The 27673-nt window shown below is 45.5% G+C and overlaps 2 protein-coding genes across 4 annotated transcripts in view; both read right to left on the bottom strand.

Moving 5' to 3' along the window:
• LOC129817804 (homeobox-containing protein 1-like) overlaps window positions 1-11863 on the bottom strand; it is a 42552-nt gene extending 30689 nt beyond the window's left edge. For 2 of the 3 annotated variants that reach the window (XM_055873373.1, XM_055873374.1), the window contains exons 1-2: window positions 8239-8433; window positions 2640-3245 (exon numbers count right to left, since the gene is read on the bottom strand). In XM_055873373.1, the coding sequence (XP_055729348.1) occupies window positions 2640-3245; window positions 8239-8279 (647 nt within the window). In that variant the 5' untranslated portion in view covers window positions 8280-8433. Of the gene's footprint in view, window positions 1-2639; window positions 3246-8238; window positions 8434-11700 lie in introns of those variants that run through there. The other variant, XM_055873375.1, reaches the window with a different exon arrangement.
• A 415-nt stretch (window positions 11864-12278) lies between these two features.
• LOC129817805 (kinesin-like protein KIF13B) overlaps window positions 12279-27673 on the bottom strand; it is an 89666-nt gene continuing 74271 nt past the window's right edge. Inside the window, exons 32-42 of the mRNA XM_055873376.1 lie at window positions 27341-27517; window positions 26297-26389; window positions 25206-25364; window positions 23505-23582; window positions 21832-21891; window positions 21403-21514; window positions 21058-21149; window positions 19846-19929; window positions 19628-19651; window positions 16864-19336; window positions 12279-16360 (exon numbers count right to left, since the gene is read on the bottom strand). Coding sequence (XP_055729351.1) covers window positions 16104-16360; window positions 16864-19336; window positions 19628-19651; window positions 19846-19929; window positions 21058-21149; window positions 21403-21514; window positions 21832-21891; window positions 23505-23582; window positions 25206-25364; window positions 26297-26389; window positions 27341-27517 — 3609 coding nt within the window. The 3' untranslated portion in view covers window positions 12279-16103. The remainder of the gene's footprint in view (window positions 16361-16863; window positions 19337-19627; window positions 19652-19845; window positions 19930-21057; window positions 21150-21402; window positions 21515-21831; window positions 21892-23504; window positions 23583-25205; window positions 25365-26296; window positions 26390-27340; window positions 27518-27673) is intronic.

The raw sequence follows: 27673 nt of genomic DNA, 5'->3' as shown, positions 1-27673 counted from the left end.
TGGTATGTAAGCGAGAGTGGAATGTAAGCGAGAGTGGAATGTAGTGGTATGTAGTGAGAGTGGTATGTAAGCGAGAGTGGTATGTAAGCGAGAGTGGAATGTATGCGAGAGTGGTATGTAAGCGAGAGTGGTATGTAAGCGAGAGTGGTATGTAAGCGAGAGTGGAATGTAAGCGAGAGTGGAATGTAAGCGAGAGTGGAATGTAAGCGAGAGTGGTATGTAAGCGAGAGTGGTATGTAAGCGAGAGTGGAATGTAAGCGAGAGTGGTATGTAAGCGAGAGTGGAATGTAAGCGAGAGTGGTATGTAAGCGAGAGTGGTATGTAAGCGAGAGTGGAATGTAAGCGAGAGTGGTATGTAAGCGAGAGTGGAATGTAAGCGAGAGTGGAATGTAGTGGTATGTAGTGAGAGTGGTATGTAAGCGAGAGTGGTATGTAAGCGAGAGTGGAATGTATGCGAGAGTGGTATGTAAGCGAGAGTGGTATGTAAGCGAGAGTGGTATGTAAGCGAGAGTGGAATGTAAGCGAGAGTGGAATGTAAGCGAGAGTGGAATGTAAGCGAGAGTGGTATGTAAGCGAGAGTGGTATGTAAGCGAGAGTGGTATGTAAGCGAGAGTGGAATGTAAGCGAGAGTGGTATGTAAGCGAGAGTGGAATGTAAGCGAGAGTGGAATGTAAGCGAGAGTGGTATGTAAGCGAGAGTGGAATGTAAGCGAGAGTGGTATGTAAGCGAGAGTGGAATGTAAGCGAGAGTGGAATGTAGTGGTATGTAGTGAGAGTGGTAACCTAAATGTGTTCATGTTTTTTTTTGGAGTGACTGATATACCGTAATTTCCGGACTATAAGCCGCTACTTTTTTCCCACGCTATGAACCTTGCGCTCTATACAATGACGCGGCTAATTTATGGATTTTTCCCGCTTTCACAAGATTCATGCCGCCAAAAAACTGAGCACCAGCACATAATGTGACGTAAATCGAGCGCGCTCAAACTTTCCATCATTCTGATTACGGTAGTCATTTTGTCACCCTCATCATGGCAAAGACACGGAGAAATGCATATGATGCAGCTTTCAGGTTGAAGGCGATCGATCTGGCTGTTGGAAAAGGAAATAGAGCTGCTGCACGGGAGCCTTAATGAGTCGATGATAAGACGTTGGAAACAGCAAAATGTTACAAGCCTGTTTCGTTAAAGCCTATTTATTTTTGTTACAAGACGTGTTTCGTTAAAGCCTATTTATTTTTGTTACAAGACGTGTTTCGTTAAAGCCTATTTATTTTTGTTACAAGCCTGTTTCGTTAAAGCCTATTTATTTTTGTTACAAGCCTGTTTCGTTAAAGCCTATTTATTTTTGTTACAAGACGTGTTTCGTTAAAGCCTATTTATTTTTGTTACAAGCCGTGTTTCGTTTAAAGGCTGTGTAAAGTTCATTTGTTTCAATGTACCGGTAGGCACCTGCGGCTTATAGACACGTGCGGCTTATTTATGTACAAAATACATTTTTTTTATTTTTTATTCAGTGGGTGCGGCTTATATTCAGGTGCGCTTAATAGTCCAGCAATTACGGTAGTCCTGATAGTGGTAGACTGGTGTATAAACTGACATAGTCCTGATAGTGGTGGACTGGTGTATAAACTGATATAGTCCTGATAGTGGTGGACTGGTGTATAAACTGATATAGTCCTGATAGTGGTAGACTGGTGTATAAACTGATATTGCCCTGATAGTGGTAGACTGGTGTATAAACTGATATAGTCCTGATGGTGGTAGACTGGTGTATAAACTGACATAGTCCTGATGGTGGTAGACTGGTGTATAAACTGATATAGTCCTGATGGTGGTAGACTGGTGTATAAACTGATATAGTCCTGATAGTGGTAGACTGGTGTATAAACTGATATAGTCCTGATAGTGGTAGACTGGTGTATAAACTGATATAGTCCTGATAGTGGTGGACTGGTGTATAAACTGATATAGTCCTGATAGTGGTAGACTGGTGTATAAACTGATATAGTCCTGATAGTGGTGGACTGGTGTATAAACTGATATAGTCCTGATAGTGGTAGACTGGTGTATAAACTGATATAGCCCTGATAGTGGTAGACTGGTGTATAAACTGATATAGTCCTGATGGTGGTAGACTGGTGTATAAACTGACATAGTCCTGATGGTGGTAGACTGGTGTATAAACTGATATAGTCCTGATGGTGGTAGACTGGTGTATAAACTGACATAGTCCTGATGGTGGTAGACTGGTGTATAAACTGATATAGTCCTGATAGTGGTAGACTGGTGTATAAACTGATATAGTCCTGATGGTGGTAGACTGGTGTATAACCTGATATAGTCCTGATAGTGGTAGACTGGTGTATAAACTGATATAGTCCTGATGGTGGTAGACTGGTGTATAAAATGACATATTGCATAGGATCCCTGTTAGCCTGGCTACCATTCTGATAATCTATCATTCCACTACTTGTATTCCATGTCATGCTAAATCCTTGCCACTCCTATGTTTGGCATGACACGGAGTATAAGGCGTGACAAGTTACCACAAAACAGATTCTGGATTTCAGGCTAGATTTCTGTAGGCTGGTGTGTGACTTTGACCCCGCCCTGACCCCTAACCCCCATCATCACCGACCTCATGAGCTCCTCCACCTTGTCATCGATTTCCAGCTCCTCCTCCGTGGCCTCGAACCCGAACGCCCTGGCGGCCGCTGCACTGTTCACCGGGTACCGCGGCGGCGAGAGCTTCCCATTGGGCGTCGCCACCAGGCTGTCCCGCCCCCCGTTCTGCGCCATGGTGACCAGTGACACTGGGGAGGGCAGGCCGGGCGGTGGGGAGGTGTCGTAGCTGTTGCTAGGCGACAGCCCCCCGCGCGGCGAGAGGTACTGGGTCTGTGCGACGGTAGAGTTGGCGCAGGAAGAGGACAGGGTGGTGTTGTTAACATGGCTGCTCCCACCAGCGGCATTATTATGAATAATACTACAGGAAGAGGATGTCGTAGAGGATGTGGTGGCTGCAGTGTTGTTGGAGGTGGTGCAATTGGGGTCTGACACAGAGCTGCTCGCTCCTCCCCCGTAGGAGGTGCGATGTCCAAACTTGTCCCCGTGCTCGCGGTCCAGCCGGTCTAGGGTGTCCAGGGCGTGGAGGATCTCCTGCTTGGTCATGCCCGTACGCCACAGCCTCTGGAGCAGGTCGATCTGCTCGATGGTGAAGCGAGGTTCGTCTGTGTAATGAGACATCCTGGAGAAGAGGAGGGAGAGAGGAATGGTGGGGGGGGGGGGTGAGAGAAGAAAAAATACACATTGAGAGGAGAAGGGGAGAAAAGGCATGAGGGAGAGAGAGAGAGGAAAGAATGGGCGGAAGGCACAATTTTGTGGGGGACAGCAGCAACACACACAGTCACCTTGAAAGCATTATCTGATCCTATCTCAATAATTTCGCTGTGTTTAAGAACAATAACAAATGCACTTCTCTCTCTGTACAGTGTTCCACTGGCCAAGCATCTCTCTGTATAGTGTTCCACTGGCCAAGCATCTCTCTGTATAGTGTTCCACTGGCCAAGCATCTCTCTGTATAGTGTTCCACTGGCCAAGCATCTCTCTGTATAGTGTTCCACTGGCCAAGCATCTCTCTGTATAGTGTTCCACTGGCCAAGCATCTCTCTGTATAGTGTTCCACTGGCCAAGCATCTCTCTGTATAGTGTTCCACTGGCCAAGCATCTCTCTGTATAGTGTTCCACAGGCCAAGCATCTCTCTGTACAGTGTTCCACAGGCCAAGCATCTCTCTGTACAGTGTTCCACAGGCCAAGCATCTCTCTGTACAGTGTTCCACAGGCCAAGCATCTCTCTGTACAGTGTTCCACAGGCCAAGCATCTCTCTGTACAGTGTTCCACTGGCCAAGCATCTCTCTGTACAGTGTTCCACTGGCCAAGCATCTCTCTGTACAGTGTTCCACTGGCCAAGCATCTCTCTGTACAGTGTTCCACTGGCCAAGCATCTCTCTGTATAGTGTTCCACTGGCCAAGCATCTCTCTGTATAGTGTTCCACTGGCCAAGCATCTCTCTGTATAGTGTTCCACTGGCCAAGCATCCCTCTGTATAGTGTTCCACTGGCCAAGCATCCCTCTGTATAGTGTTCCACTGGCCAAGCATCCCTCTGTATAGTGTTCCACTGGCCAAGCATCTCTCTGTATAGTGTTCCACTGGCCAAGCATCTCTCTGTATAGTGTTCCACTGGCCAAGCATCTCTCTGTATAGTGTTCCACTGGCCAAGCATCTCTCTGTATAGTGTTCCACTGGCCAAGCATCCCTCTGTATAGTGTTCCACTGGCCAAGCATCCCTCTGTATAGTGTTCCACTGGCCAAGCATCCCTCTGTATAGTGTTCCACTGGCCAAGCATCCCTCTGTATAGTGTTCCACTGGCCAAGCATCCCTCTGTATAGTGTTCCACAGGCCAAGCATCCCTCTGTACAGTGTTCCACAGGCCAAGCATCCCTCTGTACAGTGTTCCACTGGCCAAGCATCTCTCTGTACAGTGTTCCACAGGCCAAGCATCTCTCTGTACAGTGTTCCACAGGCCAAGCATCTCTCTGTACAGTGTTCCACAGGCCAAGCATCTCTCTGTACAGTGTTCCACAGGCCAAGCATCTCTCTGTACAGTGTTCCACTGGCCAAGCATCTCTCTGTACAGTGTTCCACAGGCCAAGCATCTCTCTGTACAGTGTTCCACAGGCCAAGCATCTCTCTGTACAGTGTTCCACAGGCCAAGCATCTCTCTGTACAGTGTTCCACAGGCCAAGCATCTCTCTGTACAGTGTTCCACAGGCCAAGCATCTCTCTGTACAGTGTTCCACTGGCCAAGCATCTCTCTGTACAGTGTTCCACTGGCCAAGCATCTCTCTGTACAGTGTTCCACTGGCCAAGCATCTCTCTGTATAGTGTTCCACAGGCCAAGCATCTCTCTGTACAGTGTTCCACTGGCCAAGCATCTCTCTGTACAGTGTTCCACTGGCCAAGCATCTCTCTGTACAGTGTTCCACAGGCCAAGCATCTCTCTGTACGGTGTTCCACAGGCCAAGCATCTCTCTGTACGGTGTTCCACAGGCCAAGCATCTCTCTGTACGGTGTTCCACAGGCCAAGCATCTCTCTGTACGGTGTTCCACAGGCCAAGCATCTCTCTGTACGGTGTTCCACAGGCCAAGCATCTCTCTGTACGGTGTTCCACAGGCCAAGCATCTCTCTGTACGGTGTTCCACAGGCCAAGCATCTCTCTGTACGGTGTTCCACAGGCCAAGCATCTCTCTGTACGGTGTTCCACTGGCCAAGCATCTCTCTGTACGGTGTTCCACTGGCAAAGCATCTCTCTGTACGGTGTTCCACAGGCCAAGCATCTCTCTGTACGGTGTTCCACAGGCCAAGCATCTCTCTGTACGGTGTTCCACTGGCCAAGCATCTCTCTGTACGGTGTTCCACTGGCCAAGCATCTCTCTGTACGGTGTTCCACTGGCCAAGCATCTCTCTGTACGGTGTTCCACTGGCCAAGCATCTCTCTGTACGGTGTTCCACTGGCCAAGCATCTCTCTGTACGGTGTTCCACAGGCCAAGCATCTCTCTGTACGGTTTTCCACAGGCCAAGCATCTCTCTGTACGGTGTTCCACTGGCCAAGCATCTCTCTGTACGGTGTTCCACTGGCCAAGCATCTCTCTGTACGGTGTTCCACAGGCCAAGCATCTCTCTGTACGGTGTTCCACTGGCCAAGCATCTCTCTGTACGGTGTTCCACTGGCCAAGCATCTCTCTGTACGGTGTTCCACTGGCCAAGCATCTCTCTGTACGGTGTTCCACAGGCCAAGCATCTCTCTGTACGGTGTTCCACAGGCCACGCATCTCTCTGTACGGTGTTCCACAGGCCACGCATCTCTCTGTACGGTGTTCCACAGGCCAAGCATCTCTCTGTACGGTTTTCCACAGGCCAAGCATCTCTCTGTACGGTTTTCCACAGGCCAAGCATCTCTCTGTACGGTTTTCCACAGGCCAAGCATCTCTCTGTACGGTTTTCCACAGGCCAAGCATCTCTCTGTACGGTTTTCCACAGGCCAAGCATCTCTCTGTACGGTTTTCCACAGGCCAAGCATCTCTCTGTACGGTTTTCCACAGGCCAAGCATCTCTCTGTACGGTTTTCCACAGGCCAAGCATCTCTCTGTACGGTTTTCCACAGGCCAAGCATCTCTCTGTACGGTTTTCCACAGGCCAAGCATCTCTCTGTACGGTTTTCCACAGGCCAAGCATCTCTCTGTACGGTTTTCCACAGGCCAAGCATCTCTCTGTACGGTTTTCCACAGGCCAAGCATCTCTCTGTACGGTTTTCCACAGGCCAAGCATCTCTCTGTACGGTTTTCCACAGGCCAAGCATCTCTCTGTACGGTTTTCCACAGGCCAAGCATCTCTCTGTACGGTTTTCCACAGGCCAAGCATCTCTCTGTACGGTTTTCCACAGGCCAAGCATCTCTCTGTACGGTTTTCCACAGGCCAAGCATCTCTCTGTACGGTTTTCCACAGGCCAAGCATCTCTCTGTACGGTTTTCCACAGGCCAAGCATCTCTCTGTACGGTTTTCCACAGGCCAAGCATCTCTCTGTACGGTTTTCCACAGGCCAAGCATCTCTCTGTACGGTTTTCCACAGGCCAAGCATCTCTCTGTACGGTTTTCCACAGGCCAAGCATCTCTCTGTACGGTTTTCCACAGGCCAAGCATCTCTCTGTACGGTTTTCCACAGGCCAAGCATCTCTCTGTACGGTTTTCCACAGGCCAAGCATCTCTCTGTACGGTTTTCCACAGGCCAAGCATCTCTCTGTACGGTTTTCCACAGGCCAAGCATCTCTCTGTACGGTTTTCCACAGGCCAAGCATCTCTCTGTACGGTTTTCCACAGGCCAAGCATCTCTCTGTACGGTTTTCCACAGGCCAAGCATCTCTCTGTACGGTTTTCCACAGGCCAAGCATCTCTCTGTACGGTTTTCCACAGGCCAAGCATCTCTCTGTATGGTTTTCCACAGGCCAAGCATCTCTCTGTATGGTTTTCCACAGGCCAAGCATCTCTCTGTATGGTTTTCCACAGGCCAAGCATCTCTCTGTATGGTTTTCCATAAGAAGTTCAGGGTAGAAGAGATTAATAGAATCAACCAGGCTGCAGCATATTTTTCCATCGTGTGAGGCAACATGACTAGATCTTTCTATCAGTAGACACATGTTCCAAAGATGCACGTAGCAACAGTTCTCTCTGCATGGTGTTTCGGCAAACAGATGTTACGATATACCGGTATTAATACACGGACTGGTTTGTGTTTCTACTTTACCTTCTATAAAACGATATTTGAATGTTTGGTTTTGTTAAAAGGTGATAAGCCGTGTGTAACGTCCACTTGTATAGTTTACGTCGCTGCTTGAGTCATCTCTTGCTCTCTTTCCACACAACCTAGCCCCCTGTCACTGAAGGAGACCATTGTTGTTGCTGGAACAAGACATTTGCGTTCAGTCAATGCAACAATGACAGCGAGGCTGTTTTCACTTAGCTTAATATAAATCGACTAGCGTTCTATAATTACACTATTTGTTTGTGTTTCTTACAACTGCAAACAGCTGGGTGCGTATATTAACTGCCTCGTGGACAATAAAGTTTTCTAATTCGAATATTTATGTGGTTAAAGCTGCACATCTTCACAACGCCCAGATTCAATCCCCAAATAATGAGTGTCAAACATTCGCTAACATTACAGTCATTCTGCAATGCATTAGTTACCTCGCTGGAAATTATGGTAAACAAAGGGAGTTGGTACAAAAACTGTTACTGCTACTGTAGCTAGTTATGCCAGTCTATTTTTACTTGGTAGGTCAGTCTATCCGAAGGGCTAGTTAGCCAACGTTCGCTAGCTCTGTTTTCAGTAACAGTAACAGTTTTTGTACCAACTTCCAACTAGCTACCTAACTACTGCTTGTTTGGTTGTTGGCTAACTCGCTAGCAAACTCAAAATACTAAGTTACCTATCTGACTTTTATTCATGCACTTAGCTAGCTAAAAATCGCCAAACGACAACTGTTTCAGTTACATTTAAGTGGGCGCCTAGTTATTTTACCAGATGGTAATATAGCTAACTGCTAAACCACCATTGAAAATAATTTAGCTATAGGCTAGCTAGTTTACGTTAGCTAGCTAAATATATCACATCTTACCTTGGCTCTCTATCTCGATGTGCCTCTGTACATTTGACCATTTAAATCGCACCACCACTGAACCGTGTGTGTGGGGGGGAAATGCCACTTATTAACCGTAGCAACAACACATTGACTGCCGGATTGTAGCAGGAGTGCTAGATTTCAATTACAAGCTTATTGTCACAGAGTTTATAAACCCACAAGGGGAAACATCGCGAGATTTCCGGGAACACTTGCCAAACAGACCCGTCTGGGTTTGAGAAGTCAGTAAGAAACGTGAAAAATTATTCCTTAGCTTTTCATTTTCTCGAAATCTAAAAAGGTACAAACTAGATTCGAGCCAATGTCTTAGGTAGTTGAACACGTTATTCCAACCTCGTGAAATTGACACATCTTCGTCAAAAAATACTTTGTCAATAATAATTACTTCACACATTTGAAAGACTAGAATGCTATTTGGCCCTAAACAGAGAGTACACAGTGGCAGAATACCTAACCACTTTGACTGACCCAATATTAAGGAAAGCTTTGACTATGTACAGCCTTGGGCAGCAAACCAGCTTAGAATAAAGAGTATTCAAGGACAAGGGTTAACTAAATCCATCACTAATATGACTCCCATCAGAAAACCACTGAACACAACAGACAAAAAGACAATGGCAAATGAACTTAATGACTTCTACATAAAGTTTTACTGACATGACTTTTCTGCTATGTGTGTTAACATGCTCAACACCCTTGTTATTGATGACTGTGACCCCAAGTTAGAATTTAACCCTAGAGAGTCCACAAGAGTCTTTAAGCAAACTGACAACAGGACCCGATGGCATCTCCGCTTTGTGCAGAGGAACTTCCACCAGCCTGGATCCCTGTCCTTCAGAAGTCTGTACATTCTCACACGATTCTACCTTGATGGAAGAAGGCAATCATCACCACTCTGTCTCCGCAAACAAAAACAACGACAGTAGTAGTAGACCTGTTGCTCTGACCTGCATCGTAATGCAGTGTATTGAAAAGCGTCATGGTGTGTAAGCGTCAGTCAAAACTAAAACACACTGTTGAACCTGTGTCAGTTTGCTTACAAATACAAACGTGGCCCTGATGACGCAATCCTCGACATAGTGCATCTCATCCGGCAACATCTGGAGAACCCCAAGGCCTGTGTGCGCCACTGCTATTTGTCCATTTGAGTTCAGCGTTTAAATCGCACCACTGAACTGTGTGTGTGGGGGGGGTAAATGCCACTTATTAACCGTAGCAACAACACATCGACTGCCGGATTGTAGCAGGAGTGCTAGATTTCAATTACAAGCTTATTGTCACAGAGTTTATAAACCCACAAGGGGAAACATCGCGAGATTTCCGGGAACACTTGCCAAACAGACCCGTCTGGGTTTGAGAAGTCAATAAGAAACGTGAAAAATTATTCCTTAGCTTTTCATTTTCTCGAAATCTAAAAAGGTCCATTTGAGTTCAGCGTTTAACATCTTGCAGCTACACGTCCTCCTCAGTAAGCTCAGACAGATGTCAGTCAATACCATCAGGTGGAAACACTTATTTCTGACCAATAGGAGCTAGTAAACGAGACCCTGTCTGAGCCCAAGGTCCTTAACGGTACCCCCCCCCAAGGTTGAGAGTTCACCCATCCTAGTCACACAGTATACAAGTAGTCACCCTGATAACTATACTGTCCATTCTGGGTCGAAATGTGTAGACACTGACACTACTGTCTACAGGTCAGAGGTCAGGGATACAGTGGTGTGTTGACCACCACCTCATCCTAAATGTCAGGTAAACTGAGGAAATAGTTTTTGACCCCAAATCTGTTGACCAACTCACCTTTGTGGTGGTCCATAATGTGGACATTACTCAGATCCACTCTTACAAATGTTCTGGGGTCCAACAATGCCTTTGTTTTCTGCTTCGGTTCAGGGGTTTTAGAGTCAAACAGAAGGCTATGCTCCTATTATTATTTTACCAGGCAAGTCAGTTAAGAACAAATTCTTATTTACAATGACGGCCTAGGAACAGTGGGTTAACTGCCTTGTTCAGGGGGGCAGAATGACAGATTTGTACCTTGTCAGCTCGGGGATTTGATCGAACAACCTTTCGGTTACTGGCCTAACGCTCTAACTACTAGGCTACCTCCTACTCTATCAGACAGTCATAGATAGCAGTCTATTCAATGGAATTTTAGTCAAGTTTGGCAACTTGTCAGTTACCTTAAAAATCACAAATCAATTGCTTGTTCCAGACAGCCATGAAGGTGATAGGTGTGAGGGAGGAATAGTCAATGCAGACTGTCTTTCAACAAAACTATCATGAGACACCCATTTGTTCAGCCACTTACAAAGGACACCAATAAGAAGAAGAGACTTGCTTGGGCCAAGAAACACGAGCAATGGGCATCAGACCGGTGGAAATCTGTCCTACCACAGTATTCTGCAGCAATACGCCATCCCCTTTGATTTGCGCTTAGTGGAACTATCATTTGTTTTTCAACAGGACAATGACCCAACACACCTCCAGGCTGTGTAAGGGCTATTTGACCAAGAAGGAGAGTGATAGAGTGCTGCATCAGATGACCTGGCCTCCACAATCACCCAACCTCAACCCAGTTGAGATGGTTTGGGATTATTTGGACCGCAGAGTGAAGGAAAAGCAGTTAGCGAAAAGCAGCCAACAAGTGCTCAGAATATGTGGGAACTCCTTCGGCTTTGCTCCTCCTTGCACAAAGGCGGAGGTAGCGGTCCTGCTGTTGGGTTGTTGCCCTCCTACGGCCTCCTCCACGTCTCCTGATGTACTGGCCTGTCTCCTGGTAGCACCTCCATGCTCTGGACACTACGCTGACAGACACAGCAAACCTTCTTGCCACAGCTCGCATTGATGTGCCATCCTGGATGAGCTGCACTACCTGAGCCACTTGTGTGGGTTGTAGACTCCGTCTCATGCTACCACTAGAGTGAGAGCACCGCCAGCATTCAAAAGTGACCAAAACATCAGCCAGGAAGCATAGGAACTGAGAAGTGGTCTGTGGTCACCACCTGCAGAATCACTCCTTTTTTGGGGGTGTCTTGCTAATTGCCTATAATTTCCACCTTTTGTCTATTCCATTTGCACAACAGCATGTGAAACTTATTGTCAATCAGTGTTGCTTCCTAAGTGGACAGTTTGATTTCACAGAAGTGTGATTGACTTGGAGTTACATTGTGTTGTTTAAGTGTTCCCTTTATTTTTTTGAGCAGTGTACTTTAAAAAGACTGGAACTGTATACGTATTCGCTCCAGCCATTACCACGTGCCCGTCATCCCCATTCCCTCACAGCAAACAGGATTCTCGGTGATGATGGCTATGTTAGTCTTTTAGATTATTACCATGCAATAAAGAGCTCGTATACAGCTACTAACAACGTAGGTAGCTACACCTAAGACACAGCACAACGTGAAGGGCAAAAATGTTAGCCTAACTGAAATTCCTTACCGTCATCTCTGCCGACCAAGACATTGTAAAGCTCTGTAGCCACGCAAAACGGTATTGTGTCGCAACAAATATGCCCATGTAAACTGATTCTCTTTCCATACACATTATTCTGTTGATCCTCCCACTTATGTTGACACGCAACACGTATGTGTTTAGTAGAGGAGGAGGCTAAACTCGGAGGAAAAATCTGTTTCCTTCCAGCAGACGGCGTTTTTCCGTTATTTGGTCAACAAGCAAGGAGTTTTTGAAATGGAGAGTAATGAGTGTCGAATTTCGGAAGTTTATTTGATCGAATATAAATGTCATACCGCTTAAGTTATGAGTGCACTGATATAACTAGGTCATGTGACATCCCGGCAATTTTGAGAAAAAAACGCTTTATATGGGAGTTGTGCAGTTACCCATAACTCTGACAACAAGCCATATTGACAGAAAAACCTTGGAAGATGGATGATGGTTACATGGGAGTTGGAGCATGCAAAGAGATTTAAGCATTAGTTCCTATTCATATAGAAGGGTTAGTTACACAATAAAAAATCCCGTCGTCTACAAAAAGTCAAAACAATTCTAAAACTTGGTAAAGATGTATCAACAGTAAAGTTTATTGTAACACCATATTGATATAAAACAAAATCATGTAGATTTGTCTCTTCCGCCATAATATATATTTTAATTGCCCGCCTTAAAAAACATTCATAGTCAGATCAGATTGAATTTCACAAGTATAAAAACATTTTCAAACATAAATTAAAAACAAGCCCAGTGTCCAATATCTAAACCATTGCAGAGCTCTTCATCCATTTACTTCATTCTGATTCTCCCAGGTCTGCATTCTACCCCTCCCAACATTATCCCCAAATCACACTAGATCAAACAGATGATACACGGAATGATAAAACAGAGCAGAGTTTCAGTAGTATTATTACAAAAATGGACAGAGTGCAAACTTGTTCAGAAGTTCAAGTATACAGTATATTCCCCCTTAGGAAAAAAAACAGAAACTCTGAACAAAAAGGGCCTTACTGTTCTACCAACATAGTTAATAAAATAAGGCACATCATTTGTGGTAATGTCATTACACATATTCCCCACTGGGTGGTGCACTACTTGTTAGTTAGAGAAACCCATTGGGCATCACGTATTTGGGGTTCATCCATATACTCCAATACAATGATACCCACTAAAGCCTTGTTCACACTAGCAGTTTGAAGTGACTCAAATCCAGTTTCTTTTTTAGGCATATCCGATTCTAATCAGTTTTTTCCCCCCTGCAGTCGGAACACCCAAAAAGCACATGGAATCAGATATTTCAAGCCACATTCGTAGGTGAATTGAAATCAGATATAAATCAGATTCCTGGCAATGACTTCTGTCTGAACAGTCAAATCTGGTTTATTTTCCTTCCAAGTGGTTTTTAAGACTTATTTGGCACATCTTGTTGCTTGCTACTCGGTTGACAGTTTCAACTAAAACTTGTGGTAGCTAAGTAGTTTGTTAATTGTTTACAAACAAATTAGTGTATGTGCTAGCAAACTAAACAGCAACCTAGTTGACCGCTGTAGCAAGACAAAAATGACTCGTTTTGATGTTTGGATCATCTTATCCTTTGACGCTTTATACGTGCTCTCACGCTATGATTTTGAACATGCAAAGCAACTGGGAGACTTACATAGCAGGCATTGTTGTCAGTCAACTTAGCTTGCTGCACGCTATTCTGAGTGAGAGGAAACACGAGCACCGCCACCAAATCAGCCAACAGCACCGCACACACGCCTGCCATTACCTTGACAACCAGCAAAACCACGTCAGCCAATGACTACAGTCTGAAAACACACATCGAATTTGAGACACTTGTATAGCACGACGTGGTGTGTGCACTGAGATTATTCTACCAACATCGTTAATAAACATAGTTCATAAAATAAGGCACATAATTTGTGGTAATGTCATTACACATATTCCCCACTGGGTGGTGGTATAGCACGACGTGGTGTGTGTGCACTGAGATTGGAGGGACGAGCGTAGCAGTGACACGATCTGACGTAAGACAACGCAGTCTGTATTGATTTGAGCATTAGAGAGCTGCAGTGTGAAAAAAGCTTCAGAAGCACATGACATTACTTAACCACATTAGTTACTTTAATGAGAAGCTGAGAGGCCCTATCTGACCATGTAAGGCACTCAGGACTGGTAACCAAAAAAACAAACAAAATACATTCAGATGATATGAAATAACAGTATGAAAGCTTAAGATACATGGACTTGCACATTGATGCAGCATCATAAACTGGGCCCCTCTTCTATCTGTCCATCGATGGCTGGACTTTTAAAAATGAGCTAAATGTGCACCTCTTATCTCTTGAATTGTTGTGGTTTTCAGCTGCACCACTACCGACCAGGGTTGGGATCAATTCCAGTTCAATTTACGGAAGTAAACTGAAATTCCAATTTGGAATTGGAATTTCAGTGTCCTTCCTGAATTGACTACGACCGTGGTACATTTGTACAGCAGTAGTGAGACAGAACTTCTGCACTCAACATAAAATATAAACTCAACATGTAAAATGTCGGTCCCATGTTTCATGAGCTGAAATAAAAAGAACCCAGAAATGTCTCTGAAATGTTGTGCACAAATTTGTTTACATCCCCTGTTAGTGAGCATTTCTCCTTTGTCAAGAGAATCCATCCACCTGACAGGTGTGGCATATCAAGAAGCTGATTAAACAGCATGATTATTACACAGGTGCACCTTGTGCTGGGGGCAATAAAAGGCCACTCTAAAATGTGTAGTTTTGACACAACACAATGCCACAGATGTCTCAAGCAATTGCCATGCTGACAGCAGGAATGTCCAACAGGGCTGTTGCCAGATAATTGAATGTTCATTTCTTCAACGCCCTTTTAGAGAATTTGACAGTACGTCCACCCGGCCTCAAATGCAGACCACGTGTAACCACGCCAGCCCAGGACTTCCACATCTGGCTTCTTCACCTGCGGGATCGTCGGAGACCAGACACCCGGAAAGCAGATGAAACTGTGGGTTTGCACAACCAAAGGATTTCTGCACAAACGGTCAATAACCATCTCAGGGAAGCTCATCTGCACGCTTGTCGTCCTCACCAGGATCTGGTATGGGCAGGCATAAGCTATGAACAGCAAACACAGCTACATTTTATCAATGGCAATTTGAATGCGCAGAGATACCGTGACGAGATCCTGAGGCCCATTGTCGTGCCATTCATCCACCGCCATCACCTCCCGTTTCAGCATGATCATGCACGGTCCCATGTCGCAAGGATCTGTACACAATTCCTGGAAACTGAAAATGTCCCAGTTCCTCAATGGCTTGCATACTCAGACATGTCACCCATTGAGCATGTTTGGGATGCTCTGGATCAACGTGTACGACAGCGTTTTCCAGTTCTCGCCAATATCCATCAACTTTGCACAGCCATTGAGGAGGAGTGGGACAACATTCCACAGGTAACAATCAACAGCCTGATCAACTCTATGTGAAGGAGATGTGTCGCGCTGCATGAGGAAAATGGTTTAATTCATTTTATTTAACCATTGTTCTATCAAGTATGTTGACTGAAAACACATTCTCATTTGCAGCAACCACCTAGGGAATAGTTACAGGGGAGAGGAGAGGGAGCCAATTGGAAGCTGGTGATGATTAGGCGGCCATGATGGTATGAGGGTCAGATAGGGAATTTAGCCAGGACACCGGGGTTAACACCCCTACTCCTACAATATGTGCCATGGGATCTTTAATGACCTCAGAGAGTCAGGACACCCGTTTAACGCCCCATCCGAAAGACGGCACCCTACACAGAGCAGTGTCCCCAATCACTGCCCTGGGGCATTGGGATATTTTTTAGACCAGAGGAAAGAGTGCCTCCTACTGGCCCTCCAACACCACTTCCTGCAGCATCTGGTCTCCCATCCAGGGACTGACCAGGACTTCATAGGTCAGCCAGCAGTGGGGTGCAAGGTGGTATGCTGCTGGCTGACTGGTTTTCTGATCCACGCCCCTACTTATTTTTAAAGACTTATCCGTGACCAACAGATGCATATCTGTATTCCCAGTCATGTGAAATCCATAAATTAAGAATGAATTCACTTCAATTTGACTGATTTCATTATAATAAGTGTTAAACATCTTTGAAATTGTTGCGTTTATATTTTTGTTCAGTGTAGCTAGATCTCTCTTCTCCCTATGGAACTCTACAGAGAAGACTACCCTAGATCTCTCTTCTCCCTATGGAACTCGACATAGAAGACTACCCTTCAGGGTTGGGCTCAATACCATTTCAATTCAGTTCATTTCTCTCAGAGAAGCATTGAAAATGTCCATTTTCTTCCTGAATTGAAATTGACCCCAACCCTGCTACTCTCTCCTCTCAGCTGTTCCAGGATTTGCGGTTCTGTCCCTTGCGACTGGACCCAGCCCCATCTCCCTTGGCTAGGGCAGTGAGGGCAGCCAGGTTAGGGCTGGACCCAGATAGGTTAGCACTGCGACGCTTCTGCTGCTGTCGCCGCTTCTGCTTAGCCCCGCCCCCGACTCCTCCACAGCTCACCCTATCAGGACGCACCAACACCCCGTAACCAGGGTTACAGTGGAAGTAGTGCTTTCCACCCACGGACCCGTCGTTTTTCCCTAGAGAGAGAGAGAGAGAGAGATTGATAGTGAGAGAACTGGGGCACATCCACCCTAAAATACTATCACACTAACATAATATACATTTACATTACATTTTAGTCATTTAGCAGACGCTCTTATCCAGAGCGACTTACAGTAGAGTGCATACATTTAATTACATTTTTACATACTGAGACAAGGATATCCCTACCGGCCAAACCCTCCCTAACCCGGACGACGCTATGCCAATTGTGCGTCGCCCCACGGACCTCCCGGTTTCGGCCGGCTGCGACAGAGCCTGGGCGCGAACCCAGAGACTCTGGTGCAGTGCCCTAGACCACTGCGCCACCCGGGAGGGACAATAACCTGTCATTCAAAATTAAATAGCAGAATCTTACAAATTAGTAAGGGTATTTCTGACATAATAATGTTCACTGGGGCATTTCTGAGAACTCATATCAAAACACTGAGGTCGCCGTCTAATCTAGATGAGATAATATTATCTCTGCTATAGTACCTACCTGCAGGTAAATCTAGCTCCACTCCAACCCAGGTTCCCTCTGCAAAGTCTGTAGGTCCCACGTAGCTCACCGTACCACTTTTAGTAGTTCCTACAGTCACAAACTCCCCCACCTTCAGCCAGTCAGGCACGGCTGTGGCTACGTCGGTGGCTCCTTCGTCTGAGTCGGAGAGGATCTCTAGTCTCTCCAGAGGAACAGAGAGGTCAACACCCAGACTACTGGCCCCCACTCCTTCTGCCCCTGCTTGGCCTTCATCCTCATCTAAGATAGGTTGGAAGGACTTCAGGTCGGATGTCTTTACTTTCTGGATCTTGAATGCGTTGGCTGATGTGCTACTGGAAGTGGGAGTTTTGACAACTAGTGCCGGGACAGGGTTTACAGTTAGAAGAGGGGCTTTGGCTGGGGCAGGGGTTGAGGTCAGAGCTGGATGGGCTGGGGCAGGGGTTGAGGTCAGAGCTGGATGGGCAGGTGTAGGGGCTGGGGTTGAGGTCAGAGCTGGATGGGCAGGTGTAGGGGCTGGGGTTGAGGTCAGAGCTGGATGGGCAGGTGTAGGGGCTGGGGCTGGTGTTGAGGTCAAAGCTGGATGGGCAGGTGTAGGGGCTGGGGCAGGAGTTGAGGTCAGAGCTGGATGGGCAGTGACCGGAGCTACAGCTTGCACTGGTGCTGGGATTGGGGCTGGTGTTTTGGCTTGCTGGCTAGGTGCAGGCTCATCAACTGGAGGCTCTACCGGGGTAGGTGCATGTTCAGACTGGGCTGCCGGTGCCCGCTGGTCTAGAGGTGCCCGCTGGTCTTGTTCTTCTGGTAGCTCTGATGGAGGCTGGGACTGGTCTGGACCTGCTTCTACTGGTTGATCTGTTTGGCCTAGTACTGGTTCTGAACCAGCTGATTCACCCAGTCCTGTCTGTTCTGTGGCTGCTTGATCTGATTCTTGTGGCAGGGCTGGTGCTGTTGGAGACTGGTCCAGTGGTGAAGACTCTTTTAGACCTGGTGCCGATTCTACCGGTGGTTCTGGTTGATCAAATGCAGACTGTTCTGATGCAGACAGTTCTGATTCTGGAAGATCCGTTACAGACTTGCCGACATGTTGTTCTGTCTGGCCCAGTGATGATGACAATTCTACCTCCATCTCTGGTTGTTCCTGAGGTATCTCGGACTCCATTGGTTCTTCTATGTGGACTGGTTCTTCTATGTGGACTGGTGGTTCAGACTGATGTGACACTATAGACAGTTCATGTGTAGATTTATCTGGTGTGGACTGTGTCAGTGACTCTGACTGGACTGATTGTTCTGACTGGACTGATACTACAGACGGTAGTAGTCTGTAGTGAACTTGTGTAGACTTGTCTGGCATGGACTGTGTCAGTGACTCTTCAGGTTCTCCTGAGGTGCCGTGTGGTTCTAATGGGAGATGAGATTCTGCTCTGAGTTTATCAGTCTCAGTCCTGTCTGCCTGGGGTGTGCTAGTGTCAGTCCTGTCTGCCTGGGGTGTGCTAGTGTCAGTCCTGTCTGCCTGGGGTGTGCTAGTGTCAGTCCTGTCTGCCTGGGGTGCGCTAGTGTCAGTCCTGTCTGCCTGGGGTGCGCTAGTGTCAGTCCTGTCTGCCTGGGGTGCGCTAGTGTCAGTCCTGTCTGCCTGGGGTGCGCTAGTGTCAGTCCTGTCTGCCTGGGGTGCGCTAGTGTCAGTCCTGTCTGCCTGGGGTGCGCTAGTGTCAGTCCTGTCTGCCTGGGGTGCGCTAGTGTCAGTCCTGTCTGCCTGGGGTGTGCTAGGGTCAGTCCTGTCTGCCTGGGGTGTGCTAGGGTCAGTCCTGTCTGCCTGGGGTGTGCTAGGGTCAGTCCTGTCTGCCTGGGGTGTGCTAGTGCCAGTCCTGTCTGCCTGGGGTGCGCTAGTGTCAGTCCTGTCTGCCTGGGGTGCGCTAGTGTCAGTCCTGTCTGCCTGGGGTGCGCTAGTGCCAGTCCTGTCTGCCTGGGGTGTGCTAGGGTCAGTCCTGTCTGCCTGGGGTGTGCTAGTGTCAGTCCTGTCTACCTGGGGTGTGCTAGTGTCAGTCCTGTCTGCCTGGGGTGTGCTAGTGTCAGTCCTCTCGGTCTCTGAAGCCTCCAGGTCAGTGGCCTGGGGTGTGCTAGTGTCAGTCCTCTCGGTCTCTGAAGCCTCCAGGTCAGTGGCCTGGGGTATCTGAGGAGTCTCTTCCTCCCGGTTGGCCATGTTACAGTCATGATGAAGATACCGACCGATGTCGGCCTCGAACGACCTGTGCATCGCCTCAAAGCCATCTGGCCTGAGATTGGCTGACGGAGTGACGTCCCCACCAATCAGGTAGGGCTCTGACAGGGTTGCCGTGGAGACGCTGGTAGACGCCTCGCTGACCGGGCTGAGGTCTTCCATCTCAGGGATGATGAGCGGGATGATGGGTGGTGGGAGGGGCATGGTTTTTGGGGCCTCTGATTGGCTCTCTGGGGGGATGAATTCCCCAATGGGAACCTGTGGAATTAACCATGGCGACACAGACTAGTAATGGTTGGTGATGAGCATGATACTGTACACACACACCTCTCATTTCTAGGTGTAGGAGCCACGTAATTGATTTTTTTATTAAGACCACATTATTTGTCTATTATGAATCTTGCTTTGTGTGTCATTATAACTCGTTACATTGTCAGTGTGGCTGGATGGGCCAGTCTTTGACCTGGCTGCCAGGTCGCTGGCTGGCACGCATTGTCCCTCGTTTAAAAAAAACTTGTTTTGCTGTGAAATAAATCAAGTTTATTTTACCTGCATTATTTTCTTCATATTTTTCTGTAACGAAATCCAACAACAAATGTCAAATGTATTATTGACCCACAACTCTGTTCGGGACGTTCCCTTATTCGATTATTGGACAAGTGTTGGGCAAGATTTTAAAATCCCTCAAATCGGAGTACCTAAGGAAATTTGGTCTAAACATTTAAGAAATAGTCAATGAACTACGGACATAAGATCAAGTGACTTACCAAGTGACGACCAAGTGTGGTATCCAAGTCCTCTTCAACACTTGGTGACTGCACTAGGATGAAAGGCAGGCTCCGAGGGACAGGCTAAACATGAGTTTCATGTTAAAATTTGATCTGAGATGTTTCACAGAGTATATTGACAGTTAAATCAATCATTGATGTCCTTCCAGCCTCTGATCTAGGGACAGTATATCGATTCCAGCCTCTGATCTAGGGACAGTATACCGATTCTAGCCTCTGATCTAGGGACAGTACACAGATTCCTGTCCCTTTTCTATTAAATCATCCTCCATTCTACATTTAAGTCATTTAGCAGACGCTCTTATCCAGAGCGACTTACATATTTAACCTTTATTTAACTAGGCAAGTCAGTTAAGAAAAAACTCTTATTTTCAATGACGGCCTAGGAACAGTGGGTTTAACTGCCTTGTTCAGGGGCAGAACGACAAATTTGTAACTTGTCAGCTCGGGGATTTGAACTTGCAACCTTTCGGTTACTAGCCCAACGCTCTAACCACTAGGCTACCCTGCCGCCCCGAGATGTCCTTTCTGACCTGTTCAAAACCCTGGGAATTAAATAAAGCATTATAAAAGGACACATGTATAGCTAAACATTCCAAACCTCTCTCTTCTCAGATAAGGGGTAAGGGGGGGGGGGGGGGGGGGCACTAGAGACATTGGTGGCAGATCAGCAGACTCCGAGTTCTAGATGAATTCTGGAATCACAGTGAGAACTGACAAGTGATTGTTTTCACATGTTTTGATTGGAAGATGCTAGCAGGAGAATGAGCCATTGTCAGCAGGTCCAAACAGAACTAAAACCCTGTCATCCTCTGGCCTCAGCCCATAACACCTGGAACTCAACCACTGTCACATCACCTCTCCTGTCCACTCCACCACATCTTCACACTGCTGGAGAATACTCCCAACCAAAAAACCCCTTGGACAGATACAGTCTCTAAAAACAGACTATGGCTGCTTCTACATACAGTATGCTAAATGTGTGAGATCATGTGAATGTCTAAGAACTGACCAGAAAGCAGTTGTTACTGTTAAAAGTTTGAACAAAATTTCAACTAACTATTCACTGACCCTTAACCTTTATTCTAACCCTAACCTTAGTAACCAGTTGCTTACAAACAGATACTTTGACCATCTGTAGATCCTCAATAGGGAACTATCCAAATAAAGTGTGGCCTTAGTTAAGTTTACCTGCTGGGGGACAGGAGTCAGGTCTCTCTTCTCCTCCCTGGCAGAGAACAGGGACTTGAGCAGTTTGGGGACAGGAGGGACCAGAGCCTTGACTGGGAAGAAATAATAGGTAGCACGAGCACGCAGTGAGAGGCCTTGAGGTCGTACAGGGAGGGAGAGGAAAAATGAGAGCAGGAAGAGGAGAGGAAGCTATAAATTGGAGAGGAGAAACCCAACAGATGAACCAAGAGGACAGGCAGAACAGGTAATATAATAGCAGCACCAGAGCAGTGAAGGCTCAAGAGTGAGGAAAAGGATAGCGACCATTAGCCCTGAGGTTATATTAGAGGACTTTGTTGTTCTCACCAGTGTCAGGGAGGATGTTCTGGCCCAGAGGTAGAATGGAGCTGGGGAGGGTACGTCTGGAGTGGGACGGGGAAGGAACAACTGACAGGTCCTGGTGACTTTCGGACCAGCCCTGAGGATATCAGGGATGTAACAGTAGAAATATTTTTGTGATATATAGTTGGTAGATATATCATTTGGAATTTGATTGTACTTCCTGACTGGTATTGAAATGGAATTGATCCCAACCCTGGTTGGTAGAGATATGGTAACTTTTTTGTTGTTAGTTAAGGTGTTGTTAGAGTATGTTGCCATGGCGTTTGATAGTTAAGGTGTTGTTAGAGTATGTTGCCATGGCGTTTGATACCCAAACTATAAAAAGTTGCTGTACACATTTGGGGGGGGGGGGGGTTCTATTTTCTAGATTAAACTCGTTTAGGGATGTCTCACCTTGTTGTCATGTAGCCTGTGGTTGGAGGACAGGTCCTGTCTGCTCCAGGATCCTGACAGCTAGAAGAGGGTGTGGTTAGCGGGACAGAGCAGGGTTCAAACCCAGACTGTTAGCCTGCTGAGCTAAAGCCTTAGTTTAGAGAGCTAGCGCAAGTCTTAGGGTACACTGTAGTCTTTACAGGTTAACTAGTAGTTACTAAGCAGTACGTTATTACGTTACTGAGATGATGGGAATAGCTGATGGTAGAGGCATCCTCATGCTTCCCAGATTAAACAGTTTGGTAGAGTTGGTGCATATAATATGACGACATTTTGTGACGTTTGTTCGTTTTGGATTTCATGAGAGTTTTTAAAATCGGAGCCGAAGTCTAAGCCCCATCGTCAGTGATTGGTCAACAGTAGGGATTCTTCAAAAAAGTATTTGTTGTCATTCAATGGAGAGACGACTCGTTTTCATGGACATTTTTTTCCTTTGAAAAATACTGCACCAAACATTTAAGTTAGATGTAAAATTACACGACTAAAGTCTATTTGGCAAAAACGTCAAAATGAATGACAGATTTCTTTTGTTATCTTATACCGGAGAATTTTTTTTTTTAAACGCAACAATTTCATTGATTTTACTGAGATAAAGTTCATATGAGGAAATCAGTCAATTTACATAAATTCATCAGGCCCTAATTTATGGATTTCACATGACTAGGAATACAGATATGCATCTGTTGGTCAGATAATAAAAAATAAAAAAATGGACGCCTGGATCTCGTCACGGTATATGAGGCGGCTTATGGAAAAGAAATGAACATTGAATTCTCTGGTAACAGCTCTGGTGGACATTCCCGCAGTCGGCATGCCAACGGCACACTCCCTCATCTGTGGCATATTGTTGTGTGACAAAACTGCACTTTTATTGTCCCCAGCACAAGGTGCACCTGTGTAATGATCATGCTGTTTAATCAGCTTGTTGATATGCCACACCTGTCAGGTGGATGGATTATCTTGGCAAAGGAGAAATACTCACTAACAGGGATGTAAACACATTTGTGCAGAGAAGAGAAATAAGCTTTTTGTGCGTAACATTTCTCAGCTCTTATTTCAGATCATGAAATCAAATCAAATGTTATTAGTCACATGCGCCGAATACAACAACAGGTGAAGACCTTACAGTGAAATGCTTACTTTACGAGCCCGTAACCAACAATGCAGTTTAAAAAATAAGTAATTAAAGAGCAGCACTGAAATAACAATAGCGAGACTATATACACATGGGGTACCGGTACAGAGTCAATGTGCGGGGCCACCGGTTATGTTATTTGAGGTAGTATGTACGTAGAGTTATTAAAGTGACTATGCACAGATGACAACAGAGAGTAGCAGGTGTAAAGAGGGGGTGGGGAGAGCACTGCAAATAGTCTGGGTAGCCATTTGATTAGATGTTCAGGAGTCTTTACAAGTCGTGTTCATATTTTTGTTCAGTGAAAATTCATTCAGACCATTTTGGAGGAAGTGTATACTGGCTACGGCGTCTCAAGATGGACAAACAGTCCTATTGTCGTTTTTTTCTGCCCATTAAAAGGGAGTATGCTAGCCGAGATGGGCTAGGCTCCAGCCGGACTGTAGCTTGCTAAAGCCTTAAGGTGTAGGTAGATAGACCGTGTGATCTCATTTCTTACCCGGTTCACATTAGGAGAGCTGAGAGCACGTCTGGGAGACTTGGTCTTGACAGACAACCGCTCCTTCACTGCAACTTCCTACACACACACAGACACACAGGGTTTATGTTATGTAAGAGGTGAGTGTGCAATCGTGGCCAGAAGTTTTGAGAATAACACAAATATTAATTTCCACAAAGTCTGCTGCCTCAGTTTGTATGATGGCAATTTGCATATACTCCAGAATGTTATGAAGTGTGATCAGATGAATTGTAATTAGTTGCAAAGTCCCTCTTTGCCATGCAAATGAACTTAATCCCCCCAAAAACATTTCCACTGCATTTCAGCCCTGCCACAAAAGGACCAGCTGACATCATGTCAGTGATTCTCTCGTTAACACAGGTGTGAGTGTTGACGAGGACAAGGCTGATGATCACTCTGTCATGCTGATTGAGTTTGAATAACAGACTGGAAGCTTCAAAAGGAGGGTGGTGCTTGGAATCATTGTTCTTCCTCTGTCAACCATGGTTACCTGCAAGGAAACACGTGGCGTCATCATTGCACAAAAAGGGCTTCACAGGCAAGGTTATTGCTGCCAGTAAGGTTGCACCTAAATCAACCATTTATCAGATCATCAAGAACTTCAAGGAGAGCAGTTCAATTGTTGTGAAGAAGGCTTCAGGGCACCCAAGAAAGTCCAGCAAGCGCCAGGACCGTCTCCTAAAGTTGATTCAGCTGCGGGATCGGGGCACCACCAGTACAGAGCTTGCTCAGGAATGTCAGCAGACAGGTGTGAGTGCATCTGCACGCACAGTGAGGCGAAGACTTTTGGAGGATGGCCTGGTGTCAAGAAGGGCAGCAAAGAAGCCACTTCTCTCCAGGAAAAACATCAGGGACAGACTGATATTCTGCAAAAGGTACAGGGATTGGACTGCTGAGGACTGGGGTAAAGTCATTTTCTCTGATGAATCCCCTTTCCGATTGTTTTGGACATCCGGAAAAAAGCTTGTCCGGAGAAGACAAGGTGAGCGCTACCATCAGTCCTGTGTCATGCCAACAGTAAAGCATCCTGAGACCATTCATGTGTGGGGTTGGTTCTCAGCCAAGGGAGTGGGCTCACTCACAATTTTGCCTAAGAACACAGCCATGAATAAAGAATGGTACCAACACATCCTCCGAGAGCATCTTCTCCCAACCATCCAGGAACAGTTTGGTGACGAACAATGCTTTTTCCAGCATGATGGAGCACCTTGCCATAAGGCAAAAGTGAAAACTAAGTGGCTCGGGGAACAAAACATCGATATTTTGGGTCCATGGCCAGGAAACTCCCCAGACCTTAATCCCATTGAGAACTTGTGGTCAATCCTCAAGAGGCGGGTGGACAAACAAAACTCCACAAATTCTGACAAACTCCAAGCACTGATTAAGCAATAATGGGCTGCCATCAGTCAGGATGGGGCCCAGAAGTTAATTGACAGCATGCCAAGGCAGATTGCAAAGGTCTTCAAAAAGAAGACTCTTTGCATCAACTTCATGTAATTGTCAATAAAAGCCTTTGACACTTATGAAATGCTTGTAATTATACTTCAGTATTCCATAGTAACATCTGACAAAAATATCTAAAAGACACTGAAGCAGTAAAATTTGTGGAAATTAATATTTGTGTCATTCTCAAAACTTTTGGCCACGAATGTCTGTATTATTGTGGAGAGGTCTGTCTACCTGTCGTAGTCGGTCCAGGGTGAGTATATTCTCCACAGCCAGGACACTGCGGAGGTACTTCTCTATGGCCGCCTCACTGTCCGCTGACTGGACATCCTGGACATCCACACTAGCTGCTAGTCTGGCCAGCATCTCTCTATCCTCTGGACCCTGGACATCCTGGAGGAGGAGAAGCATCGATAATGTACAGGTAACTGACAAAATAATGCAAACACTTGGAGGAAATGAGGGATACCAAAAGAGAACTGTATATTGAAAGCAGGTGCTTCCACAAAGGTGTGGCTCCTGAGTTAATTAAGCAATTAACATCCCATCATGCTTAGGGTCATGTATAATAATACCTGGCAGGCACATTATTTGAGATATCATGTCTATGCCCCCATAGGATGACAATGCGCCCATTCAAACGGCACAAGTGGTTTGATGAGCATGAAAACGATGTAAACCATATACCATGGTTTGTCTCAATCACCAGATCTTATGGGAGATTCTGAAGAGGCGTCTGAGACTGTGTTTTTCCACCGCCATCAACAGAACACCAAAATGATGAAAGAATAGGGTAATAGACTTCCAATAGACTTCCAGACACTTGTAGAATCTATGCCAAGTAGCATTGAAGCTGTTCTGGCTCGTGGTGGACCAACGCCCTATTAAGACACTTTATGTTGGGGTTTCCTTTATTTTGGCAGTTATCCGAATAAGATAATGTATCATAGAAAATGTATCATAGAAAATGTATAATAGATAATGCACCGTAGATAATGCATTGTCAATAATGTGTCAGAGTCAAAAAAAGATTATATGAAAACTGTTACGTAGTTCTGGACACCCATCGAAAGTGACCATATCACAGTGACCTCATCAACATGTGCCATAAATCATGAAAACAGACCTCAGCTAACTGGGTTTGGGTACCATTGGCACCAAAACATGATGTACTTTTTACTGTATTCTCCTGCTGAATTTGACCATGTCTCCCTCCAAAAACTGGTATTTAACCTCAAGGGATTTTTTTTACCCAGTATACAAAAGGTAACTGAAATTAAATGAGTTCACGGGTGTTGGCACCAAAACACCCGCGTTTCTCTCACCCCGGGTATGTTGGAGACGATCTCGAAGGTGACTCCACAGCCAGGGATGGTGCTACGATGAGACATCCTCTTCATCAGACTCTGACCCCAACCCTGGTACATAACCATGAAATAAACCTCCACTATAGCCACGATGTAAACATCCAACTATACCCACAATGTAAACATCCAACTATACCCACGATGTAAACATCCACCTATACCCACGATGTAAACATCCAACTATACCCACAATATAAACATCCAACTATACCCACGATATAAACATCCACGATATAAACATCCACCTATACCCAGGATGTAAACATCCAACTATACCCACGATATAAACATCCAACTATATCCAATTAAGTTACATCATACAAATCATCATTGGTATAGACTGGATACTAATTAATTATTATGCCCAGAAATGAATGAAGATTGAAAAATTACTGCTTAACACATGTACAACTGCATTATACAGGAGAAAGTTATATATAGTTATATATTATACAGGAGCAAGTTATCTATTATACAGGAGCAAGTTATCTATATATATATATATATATATATAGGTATATATTATACAGGAGCAAGTTATATATAGTTATATATTATACAGGAGCAAGTTATATATAGTTATATATTATACAGGAGCAAGTTATATATAGTTATATATTATACAGGAGCAAGTTATGTATAGTTATATATTATAGAGGACCAAGTTATATATAGTTATATATTACACAGGAGCAAGTTATATATAGTTATATATTATACAGGAGCAAGTTATATATAGTTATATATTATACCGGAGCAAGTTATATATAGTTATATATTATAAAGGAGCAAGTTATATATAGTTATATATTACACAGGAGCAAGTTATATATAGTTATATATTATACAGGAGCAAGTTATATATAGTTATATATTACACAGGAGCAAGTTATATATAGTTATATATTATAAAGGAGCAAGTTATATATAGTTATATATTACACAGGAGCAAGTTACTGAGCATGTTTCTGACCTGTTGTCCAGTGTGTGTGTGACTCCTACCTGTCGTCCGGCTAGGTTGACACATATGCGTTTTCTGAGGACCAGCTGCATATTAGCAGGGTGTGAGAGCTGAACTACGACCCTGACTGTCAGGTACACTCGGAGGTCAGCCGACACACTGCGACTCAACTGGGGACAGTCATGTACCGTAGAGTCCCAAGACGCCTCCGCACCAACCTGGGGAGGGGGATGATATATGCCTGGTTCAACATCTAGTCCCTGGGGAGGGGGATGATATATGCCTGGTTCAACATCTAGTCCCTGGGGAGGGGGACGATATATGCCTGGTTCAACATCTAGTCCCTGGGGAGGGGGATGATATATGCCTGGTTC

This window comes from Salvelinus fontinalis, chromosome 20, assembly GCF_029448725.1.
Source record: "Salvelinus fontinalis isolate EN_2023a chromosome 20, ASM2944872v1, whole genome shotgun sequence".
NCBI classification, from domain to species: Eukaryota; Metazoa; Chordata; class Actinopteri; order Salmoniformes; family Salmonidae; genus Salvelinus; species Salvelinus fontinalis.
This window is presented reverse-complemented; position numbering and strand designations above follow the sequence as displayed.